The sequence below is a fragment of the Triticum dicoccoides genome, chromosome 7A (genome assembly GCF_002162155.2).
Source record: "Triticum dicoccoides isolate Atlit2015 ecotype Zavitan chromosome 7A, WEW_v2.0, whole genome shotgun sequence".
NCBI classification, from domain to species: domain Eukaryota; kingdom Viridiplantae; phylum Streptophyta; class Magnoliopsida; order Poales; family Poaceae; genus Triticum; species Triticum dicoccoides.
In genome coordinates, this window is record NC_041392.1 from 197,823,515 (window position 1) to 197,834,954 (window position 11,440).

The window sequence follows — 11,440 nt, forward strand, 5'->3', positions numbered from 1 at the left end:
GCCGCCGCTCCAATCTCGCTGCCCCTGCACCGTCCGCCTAACCTCGCCGCCCCTCTCCGCACACCACCACTCCGACCTCACCTGACCCCGCCGCCCCCTCAAATGAAGTATTAGTTGAAATATAGTTTTTACATCTTCCATTGGAGTAGTTGTTTTGCATCGTCTGGTGAAGTTGACCCTTTTTTGAGATGCAAAAGGCAGTTTTGGAGATGTAAATTTTACATCTCAAAATTTGCATCTTCTATTGGAGATGCTCTTAGCAAGACCAAAGGTGCGTACCGTGTTCTAGCGCTTTGTTGCTAAAGTTTTTGTTTGAGGGTGCCTTCAAACTGATTGAAGTGTGGCAGTACCTGTATTCAACAAATCTCTCGCTTCCTCCCAAAATAAACTACTACCTAGCTCTGCAACACTTGAATACTAATATCAACAACTTCCGTAAACTTCACATCTGGCTTAGATGAAGTTTATTTACACTCAGAACTCTGCATAACCTTTTTTTTACAAAAGAAAAAGTCCAGACTTCTCACAAAAAAGCAGCAAAAGCAACAGCCACTTTCGTCATAAGCCTGTATAACCCTGGCCCGTAAATAGGCAGTAATATAACTTTATTTGCACAAGACACATACAGTAGCTCAACAAACCTTTTTCGATCCACGCCCAACGCATGCCTAACATCTGTAAATGGCAGTGGAAAGGAGTGAAGGAAGGGGTCACGGTATCTGATATCTCTATCATGGGTCGATCGGGACAAGATACTTTTGGTCGATCAGCAACTACATACAAAAGATACTTCAGGAATTACAAGGGCATGAGTGTGATCATCACATACATATTTGTTCTACTAGGGTTACGAGCTAAAAATTCTTGATACTGGGGACAGGAGACTTGACGAGAGAAACTTCAATCCACTAGAGCCTCCAGGGAAGTAGGATATGGTGTAGTAAGCAAGAGCAAGGACCTGGAACAAAAGCAAGAGCAAGGTCACTTCTTAAACAGTAGGCTTGAGTGCAAATGCACACTGAATTGTTTATGGGAGTTAGAAAAGCATTCTTTGATAGGGATAAGGAAATCATTATGCCTCTAAATACAGAAGGGGAGAGGGCATTTCACTAAATCATGGCCCCGATTATGAGCTTGTTATGTAGATGTAGAGAAAATGAAATGTTGCTGGAATGAAGACAAGTCAAAAGAAGAAGAAAAAGACACACCTGAAGGATTGAGAATATCACCGACAGAAAATAGCTGTGAAGCACCATAGAGACATAAATTGTGCCAACCATGCATCCGGTGAACCCCACTGTAAATGGTAGCCTCTGAAACATAGAAATATGCAAATGTTTGCATCAGAAACCCCATGCATTTGAAGATTATGTGGCATGACGATATTGCATTGCATCCTATTTACGAATCTGAGCAAGTTCAGGCGCAATTTAGTACTCCCTCCGTCCGGAAATACTTGTCATCAAGATGAATAAAAGGGGATGTATCTAGACGTATTTTAGTTCTAGATACATCCCTTTTATCCATTTTGATGACAAGTATTTTCGGACGGAGGGAGTACTTGGTACCAACAACTCTTGTCCCGTGCCTATGCCTAAATGGGTGCTTTAATTTGTATTCTGGGAAAAATCCACTGAATCGATATTGAAATGTTCATTGCTGCATTTCAGAAATAAGAATCCGAAATTTCATGCATCGACAGAAACCAACTCTAGTGCACATCAGCAGTTGCACTCAAATCAAACTGTACGCATCCACGTGCCTCCCCTGACTATTGCATTGCATCCTATTTACGAATCTGAGCAAGTTCAGGCGCAATTTAGTACTTGGTACCAACAACTCTTGTCCCGTGCCTATGCCTAAATGGGTGCTTTAATTTGTATTCTGCGCAAAATCCACTGAATCGATATTGAAATGTTCATTGCTACATTTCAGAAATAAGAATCCGAAATTTCATGCATGGACAGAAACCAACTCTAGTGCACATCAGCAGTTGCACTCAAATGTACTCATCCATGTGCCTCCCCTGACTTCCACGAGACCAGGGAAAATGTTTAAGCCATAGACAGGAATCAGGACAATACAACTGATTCAACACATCAGTTGTATTACTTTCAAGTTTCAAGTATATCCAGAAAATGCAGTTTTAAACTTAAGTATCTCTTACAACGGACTAGGTTTTCTGTATGTCGTTGGCCAACATGAGGCTTCCAGACAGACACTTGATTGATTATGATTAATCAGTACTAAAAGCCTTTCTATAATCCAACAATATTGGATTAAGCTCAGAAATCATGTTAGATGGAGGATAGCAAGACCAGCATTACTGCAGAAGCTAGAAAGCGCAGAAATAGAGTGAACTTAGGTGTCCTCTCAGATTGAGCCAAATATTTTGTTTGTTCGCAGGTGGGGGGAAAAAGCAAGACTCCTTATGTTGCCCCTGGTATTAGGATTTAGGAGAATCCACATCCAAGAGGTGAGCTCACTGGAAAGATCAAAGTCCATCAATATTGCCATCACAAAGTTATCAACTTCCACTACTCTACTTCTTTTGGCATGTTCAGATCAAGATACTTCACACAAATACTTCATTTTCCTAAATGTTTTCTTATTTTTCTCTTTCTTCTGAATATCAAGTTTTGAATTCTTGCATTGATGACTTGCAGAAGACCAGATTTGATGGCATTGAAATAAATATTTTACAGAGACTTTAAAGAGCATTTTCAGGTTGTGTACAAATGATAACGATATGTAGATTCAAAGACATTTTCCCTGGGACAGTTCTCGAGTGACAAACATCCTTGAGATTTATAATTAACCTTCAAGAGCTGAACCAAAATCAATAACTTCAAGGGCTCAACAAGATAACTAGATTGGCTCCACATGAAAGGAAATTTATTTATTTTCTTAAATAAGAAATACTGAGTTTGAATAGGTTGACTGAAGGAAAGGCCTACTTGATCTGCTTGCTCAATTTTTCTAGTGTCCTTTCTGACTTGCTTATTTAAATTAAGCACAGAAATATTGCTCAGTAATTCCTATACTATTCTCGTCTCAAACATTCAATATAAACAGCAGAAGCGGAATAAAAAGGGATCCCTTGAACCCCTCTACTCGAGTGAAGAAGTAATGCATGCAAAGACCCAGGTAAGAGCTCTTGGTTCACAGGGGATGTCCATGATGTAAGATCACAGCCACAGAGCTATTGGTTCTCCTCTTAAGAAGAAAAGGTGATCAGCTAAATTCCGGACTTTGATTTGGGGAGTGATGATTACTTTTTCGGTTATCAAGCACTACAAGAGACTAGAATTGTTTTGTGATAGGACCCCTTCATATGTGTAGCATGTTTTGTACAAATAACTCATCTGTGTAGCCTTTTTTTTTCTAAGTTTACAGGGCCCTGTTTGGGGATTTGGTGAAGAATCCTCACCAAATCAACTCAGTGAGGTTACACGGAGTACCCGGTCAATCCAAGAGGATTAAGGGAAAATATCATGACTACCTTGCATCTTTCCGGTCAATCCATCCACGTTTTGTCTTGACTCATTTTTCCTGTCCCTATCCAAAGCACTAACTTTCTTTATATACAATCAAATGACAAATAGCTGGTCAGTTAGCCCTCCTCACCAACAGATATGGCCATCAGCTATGCTACAACTGATCCTCAAGGGATTTTCATTACTATGAAGGTCCAATGATATTCCGGTATACAGGACAGACTAGCAAATGACAGCCTTTAGCTGTCTGCATAGAGCACATGAGCTCACCACCAGATTAAGATTTGTAACTTGTTTCCGCATGTTCCAAAACAGGAATCATATTTGGTTAAAAATCACGGCACCGAGTAGATGAGTTTTGACAGGGTAATCTCTACTTCGTCACTACCAAACAAGACTATTTGTAATTTCTTACGAAACTGTAAGCAAATGAACAGCAATAGCGGCAATCCGCGGCAATAGAGTACCTCTTTTGACGTCATATGGGCGAGCTGGTTGGCGGGCCCTTTGAGCGCGAAGAGCGAAGCGATGATGAGAGCGCAGCCAAGTGTGAAGCAGATAGCGAACTTCTGCGGCATGAGCACCATGACGGGGAGGAAGAGCGTGAAGGCGATGAAGACGAAGAAGATGCCGGTGGCGAGGAAGAGCCCGAAGTACATGAGCGCCTTCCCCGAGGGGAAGCTGCTGGTGGCGCCCTGGAAGCTCCCCGGCAGCTCCCGCACGCCCTTGGACACCCTGCAGCACACGGATCAGAACGCACCGGGTCAGAGGCAGAGAGCTACCGAGCTAATCGCGCCCAGATCCTCGGCTCGGAAGGCAGCGGAGCTTGGCGGGAGCGGATCAGATCTGAGGGGCTAGGGCTGTGGAGAAGGGGGCTTACACATTGAAGGTGCCGGAGACGGTGTCGTTGGCCGAGCGGACGGCGGCCTCGATGTCGAACGGGAGGGGGGAGGAGGAGGAGACGTCCGACCGGGTGGCTGCGTAGGAGTTCCAGTCGGCGAGCAGGGAGGGCTGCGACTCCGCGGCGGTGCTGGGGGAGGCGGAGCCGCCGGTGAACCAGGACTGCGCCGTCTTCTGCATCGCGGGGGTGCGGGTTAGCTGCCGGCGGCGAGGTGAGATTGAGGTGGGCTGGGACGCGGCTGTGCGTGTCGAGTCGCGGAGGTGGAGGAGGCGCAAGAGATCGAGGGAGAAAACGAGCAGACTCTTAATTATTGAACGTTTTTGCAAGACGATGATAACTTTCCGGCGAAGTATCCAGCGAAAACCCGAAAGCTTTACTTCAAAAAGAAGACACCAGAGTGCATTTTCTCTGCGAAATACCCGGACCAAAAGTACAAATACCTCAAACATAATAAAATTTACTGAACAACTACTACAGCTACAAGACTAAACTTGTTGATGACAGCTGAAAAATCTTCATACATGTGCCTTTAAAGACCAAAGCTCTGAAGTTGTAGTCGCCATCATTGAACCCTTAAATCTGAAGCACCTAATATCAGATCGTGCCTGTCACAAACTTGTGCAAACTCTTAGCGCCAGCAAGCATGTTTTTTAGGCAACATCTAGCATGCTTAATCACATAAACTATCTTATATACTCACTGACATTTCTGATTTATTTATGATAAGTGTAACACACTCCGGCCAAACCTATCGGTTCAACCATCAGTTTTTGCATGTTGCGTACACATATGATGAGAAATTCTAATCTCGTCGGAGCTTGTTGACTCCCTCTTGATGGACGAATTCGGGGACTATCGAAGCCCAGAGGACCAACTTAAGGATGAAGCGCCGCCATTCGTCCAAGTACCGCCCGCGTGGGAACTTAACAAATCCTAACCGAAATTTAGACGGAGTCGAGGCACCGGGATTCTCCTCCCCTCCACCAGCCACTAACAAAGGGGAGGAGGATCCATGGGCTAGCTGGTGGAGCTTGGAGGGGAGGAGAACTTTGCCCTAGTCGCCTTAGGGTGAGAGAAAGGAAAAAAGAATACCCAAAGTGCATCCTATATTTCATAAATATCAACAAAAACAATATCCAATACCATGAAAGGAACAATTCAACACATACACGAAAAAATAAAGATCAACAACAAATAAAACTACATTATAAACCAGCAACAAGGAAAAAGTCGCCTGACACAAGCCCGCTCTCCAAGATGTTATTTGTGTTGGTCAGTAACACCATCAACAAGTTGTTGGCCAAGGCCATGGAGTTCGGGTTGCTTCGCCTCCTAGCACCTCGAGACCTAATGATCGGCATCTCGGTGTATGTTGATGATGTCATCATCTTCTGCCTTCCAGGCGGAGAGGAGTTGTTTGATGTTCGATGCTTACTTGCGCTCTTTGGGCATGCTTCATGGCTACACACCAACTTCATGAAATGCTCGGTGTCCCCTATTGGTTGTTATGAGGTGGAGGCCCGGGAGGTGGCGTCGGTAATGGGGTGTTGGTTGGCACACTTCCCAAAAAAGTATCCCGAGATCCTATTGGTGAGAGGATTGTATCGTCTTATGCAACGCGGGGGTAGTCTAGTTAGCTGCCCATCGGCGAGATGAGGTGGGCTGGAACGCGGCTCTGCGTGTCGAGTCATAAAGGCAGAGAGAACAAAAGAAAACAAGGAAGAAAACAAGCAAACATTGGTTATTGAAGGTTTTCCTCTGACGTTGCTATATATACTTCCTTTTTCTTTGGCGAAATGTGATACATACTTTTCTGTAGATCGATTTCTCAAAAAATATCCATAGTGCTTTTCTTTTGGGTCAGACTTTGATGCAATTATTAAAATTATTAAAGGAGAATATATAGAGAAAGTTGTAGAAGTAACATTCTTTTGCGGTGAATAGAGGTACCTTTAAAACCGTTCACTTTGTTGTATGCATCGATTGATGCAAAGGGCGGGGTTAATCCTCCTTTTCGAAGACAAAAACCAGTTCACTTTGAATCTTTCACCTTAGGTGAAGTATTTGACAAAAAAAACTACCACATTTGGGGTCATCGTCCCACTAAACTACAATTTTCAAAAAAATTACGAAAAAACTACCACTTTTTTTCTATTTTTGTTGCAAAAAACTACCCAAAATGATTGATGACTGTTTCAGACGGTTTAAACATGTTTATGACAAACGGGACCCACCCGTCAGGACTAACATGGTAGGAAAGTCAACGTTGTTTATTTTGTTGTTAAGTTGACCGTTATTATAGATGAGGCCCACACGTCATCATCAACCTTCTTCCTCCTCCTCCTCTTTCTCTCTCTGGCATTTCAACATACAAAGCCGCTGCCCTGGCTTCCGATCCGCAGACCCCATAGGGCTATGATTCGTCGACTCCGGAGATAGCTCCGTCGGCCACGTGCCTCCTACGACGAACCTCTGTTCAAGATCCCATGATCTATCGCTCCCATGCACCGCTGCATGGAGCCACTTCCTGGCAGTCATCCCCGACAGAGGGGCTCCACCCCCGCCGTGTCCGAAGCAGCTGCTCCGAGGTCCTTGCGTCGAAGACCGGACGTACCTCCTGTTGAGACAGCCACCCCCGTGATGCTGTTGGAACGCTGCCAGGAGGAACAGACACACGAGGAGGATCTTGCGCCGCCATGCACTAGTGCCCCTCCAGGCAGCCGCGCCACAACCACCAGACGCCCTGTCGTCCCCTTCACCGGCGGCGCATGGGCTTTCCTGGCGGCCGCCTCTGGGGACGACGAGGGAAGAGGGGAGGGAGAAGGGGATGGCAGCGAGGGACTAGTGTTTGCTCCCCCAGAGTCGCGCATACAGTTAGGGGGTTGCTTAGTTTTTAGGCTGTTCGTCGCCTTTTCTTCGGCGATGGCGATGGCAGCGCTGAATAAAATTTCTTCAGATCCTACTCTGATGACGCGATTGGTCATATGGTTTGGGATGGATTTGGAATCCGGTATGTTCAAGCAAGAATGGTGTGACGACGGCGACATCCTCGTGATGGACCTGTGTCCTCGAGCTCCACCATTGCGACGACGTTTTCTCCAGCACCGGCGCGAAGCTTGGGAGGTAGTTTATGAGCGGTTGCAAATGGTCTGCATCAGCGGCATCTGAAAGATGGTGATCGTGTGTTGGGTTCGTGATACGTGGATGGCAGGGATGGTTTCCTCCTCCGACGTCTTACTCATATGGGGGTGCTAGATCTGAAGTTCGATAGCGTGTCTGAGGTGTTGTCCCGGTCTGATTCATTCAACAGTAATGGTTTCGCCTTTGGTGAGTCATCTTTAAGGTTCGCAAAGCAGCATATCAGTGATGAAGCCGTGTCGAGCTTGGATATGAAGGTGATCCGTCATTTTTTCCTTCTGTGGCTTCTGTGGTGGTGCCAGAGGCAGGTGATGGACGTTGGAATCAAGTTCCAAGGTTTTTTTTGGTCTTGTTTGTAATTTTACTTTTTGGCCGTTGTTTCTTTGTGCAAAGGATAGTGTTCTACTCCCTCCGTTTCTTTTTAGTCTGCATATTAGATTTGGTCAAAGTCAAACTTTATAAAGTTTGACTAATTTTGTAGGAAAAAATATCAACATCTACAATACTAAATCTATATGATATGAAAATTAATTTCATGATGCATCTAACAATATTGATTTCATATTGTGAATTTTGATATTTTTTCTATAAACTTAGTCAAAGTTCAAAAAGTTTGACTTTGATCAAATCTTATATGCAGACAAAAAGAAACGGTCTTGTATTATACTCTCTCTGTTCCAGAATATAAGGTGTATTGGTTTTCATGCAAGTCAATCATTTCAAAGTTTGACCAATGTTATAGAATAAAATAACAACATCTGCAATACCTAGTAGATAAAATATGTAACTACTTTTCCTAATGGATCAAATAATCTAAATTTCGTATTGTGGATATTGATATATTTTTCTAAAAACTTGATCGAACATGTACTCGTTTGACTTTTAAATATACAAATACACCTTATATAAAAGAATGGAGGGAGTAATTCTTATGATATAAATGAGATACATATTACCATAAAAAACGTATACTAAAAAAAACAGACATAGGGAGCCCATATCAAAATGAAACAAACCTCGCTTGGTTACCCAACGGCGAAGGCACATTCACTCGCTCTCAGCTTTCACCATTTCTACCCCGAACCCGCAGACAAAATAAAAAGAAACAGGGCAATCTGAGCCCAGCAGGCACAGCCATCCATCGTGTTCACGCGTTGCGTGATCCGTGTACCAACGTCTAATAAAACAACTAATGCACATCGCAGCAGGTAGAGAGTTCTGCAAAAAATATGTTTGCACAGCACAACATCATCAGACCATGTCAACGTCCACAGACGTCCCATTCGATGAACCCTTCGTATCTCCGACATCTCTGCTCTGAAGTTCCTCGGAGGCGATGTCAGCCTTAACCTTGCGCTCCACCTTCCGCGACCCGTCGATGGTGCCCGCGTCGATCGCCTCCAGGTACAGTGCCCTGGCCAGGCTCATGAACCGTCTCCTGAAGCTCGGTATCCGGGACATATTGGCCACGATCCCTTGCAACCTGTTGATTGATGAATATGTTACTGATTCTGTAGCTGTTTCAAATTTATATTTGGGAGTTGACTGTGGCAAAGTTGGAAGGGTGTATAGAAAAAGACACCTTCTGATGATCGCCTGTAGCTGAGCTCTCTTCACGCCGTCGCTTGACGGGAAACCGCAGTCCTCCCAATCCGACGGTTTTTCGTTCGCGTTCGTCATGATGAGCTTCTGCAAGCACAGCTCCTCGTCTTCGGTGAGCTCCAGTTTCTTCATCTGCTACTTCAGAACCAGCAGCGGTCCAAGCATCCAGTCGAACACCTTGTCCTTTGGCCAATTGAAGTTGGTCACCTCAACGTCATCAGCTGCAACCAACAAGGAAATGGTAACCATGAACCATGAAGTTTTAAATTGCTTAATGTTATGCTAAGGCTGCCAGGGGATCATGCATACATATGAGCAAACCATGCGTGTCGTGTTTCGCGGATCGTATCAGACAGTGAAGGATGCACCAGGCAGGTAGTTTTATGCTCAGCTTCTTTCCCTTTCCTTTGGTTATAAATTCCTCTATATCTTCAGAACTTATCAGTCCCTCGCTCAGTAATATCCTCCCATTTATCTCGCAAGATCGGAAGAGCCAATCCCATATCTGTGCAAGTTCAGTCGTCGAGAGAATGGTTAATCTTAGCTGTTAGAGCAGAGATATAATCGTATAGATCATTGAAGACGACAAAATGTTCATGTACTTGAATGGGTCTTAGTCGTTGGATAGTTTCCATGAATGTCTTTGACCGGTGTAGAACCCTCCTATGCTTACGCTGGCCTTGATGTTGCTTCTCTGCAGATGCAGCTGTAACGTTGTGCTCATCTTTGTCGCGGCCGGTCTCATACTTCGCAGAACCCGCTTTCCGGTACTTGGGCCTGTCTATTGGAACTAGTTTACTGCCAAGTAAAATAATTGCTATGCATGATCTTCTAAAAATATTGCTATGCATAGAAAAAGGTCATGCAAATAAGTACTAACAGACTTCTAGCATATGAAGCCATAATCGCAGTAAAAATAACTGCTAAATCACACCTTGGCAAACAAGAACCTTCTCTCAAATAAAGAAGATCATTTGTGTATTCATCATACAATGCTACTGCAGAGATCATGTATGATAGCCCCATTTGAAATGAAGCCTCCTGCACACGATTACAGACATGTATAAGTAGTGGTTCAAGTGAGTCGAAAGAGACTCACCATTATTTTCTATTGGAAGAAACAATAAACGACCTGATAAGCAACCAATCCAGCATGGAGGCCAAAGAAGAAGCTGCTAAGGAATGATGCAATCACTCCTGCAACGACAGCAAGCGGCCACAATATAATGGCCAAACCAGCGAAAGGGACACAAACAGTCTCTAGAAAAGGCCCTTCCCTCCCAACTAGATCCTCGCAGAGTCTTTGCCATCCTTTCAACAACATGCAGGGGCTTTTCCACAATGCCACCCCAGTAATCATCAATACATCCAGAGGAACGGCAACCAGCGCAACGAGGAAGCTCCGCGGTAGATAAGACAACCTTCAATCGTAGAAACAAGCATAATGTATTAGTACTAGAGGTTGTTTCAAGGTGAGTGCATAATTAGGGTCTGATTCTCCATTTTGACGACATGAATATGTAACATGTTATATACTTGATGTCAATAGGTGCTTCGTCATCCCCCATTTTCTCGGAAAGCTCGTCCATGAAGGAGAAGTATGAGTGGAAGCAGAAGTCGGTAACATCACGCACCACCATACAAGCTCCCCTTATTGTGCTAGCAGTACCATCCTGTGACATAGCATTACTCCGTTAATTGGACGCATTATTTTGATTTGTAGTACCCCCTCAGACTCCAAAAAGAAGGCACACACACTTTTCAAAATTCAAAATTTGGCCATGAATTTAACCAATAAAATGTGGGTTTGTGCTACAAAAACTATACCATCAAATTTGTGTCCACTGGTATAACGTTGATGGTCAAAATTAAATCTCGAAAAACGTGTGTCCTCTTTTTGGAGTCGGGGGAGTACATCCAGAAAACTTAACCAAATACGCACTCCAAGTTTCAGCAGCATGTACGTACCAAAAAGCAATGAGAGAGCTTGTCCGCGACGCCCTCGCCAACAGCCTCAAAAGTCGCCATGAGGGGAGTGAAAACTCCATAACCGATACCAACCAGAAGGCTCCCTACAATGCCAAGCACCGGCAATAGGAGCAATGGCAGTGGCAGGAATACCACGGCAAGGATCTTCAGAACCGGCCCAATTCGCTTCGTGCTGCAAACCAGAGTTTGCAGAATAGTTTGATCACATACGACCAACACAACGTTTCACTCAAACTTATCCAGAAAATTTTAACTCGTTTAGGAATTTAAATTTGTTTAGGCGTGCAGGCATTAAAGAGAAAAATGTGTGTGT

At 44.2% G+C, this 11,440-nt stretch overlaps 1 protein-coding gene and 1 pseudogene across 1 annotated transcript; both read right to left on the minus strand.

Moving 5' to 3' along the window:
* Nucleotides 1-571: 571 nt before the first annotated feature.
* On the minus strand, nucleotides 572-4,714 carry LOC119330317 (protein transport protein SFT2-like). The gene is made up of 4 exons (XM_037603420.1): nucleotides 4,378-4,714; nucleotides 3,965-4,232; nucleotides 1,209-1,313; nucleotides 572-958 (listed from the first exon to the last, which is right to left on the minus strand). The coding sequence occupies exons 1-4, from the start codon at nucleotides 4,575-4,577 to the stop codon at nucleotides 848-850; spliced, it is 684 nt and encodes a 227-aa protein (XP_037459317.1). The 5' UTR covers nucleotides 4,578-4,714; the 3' UTR covers nucleotides 572-847.
* Nucleotides 4,715-8,457: 3,743 nt separating this feature from the next.
* The window catches only part of LOC119330006, a 5,405-nt pseudogene continuing 2,422 nt past the window's right edge, over nucleotides 8,458-11,440 (minus strand).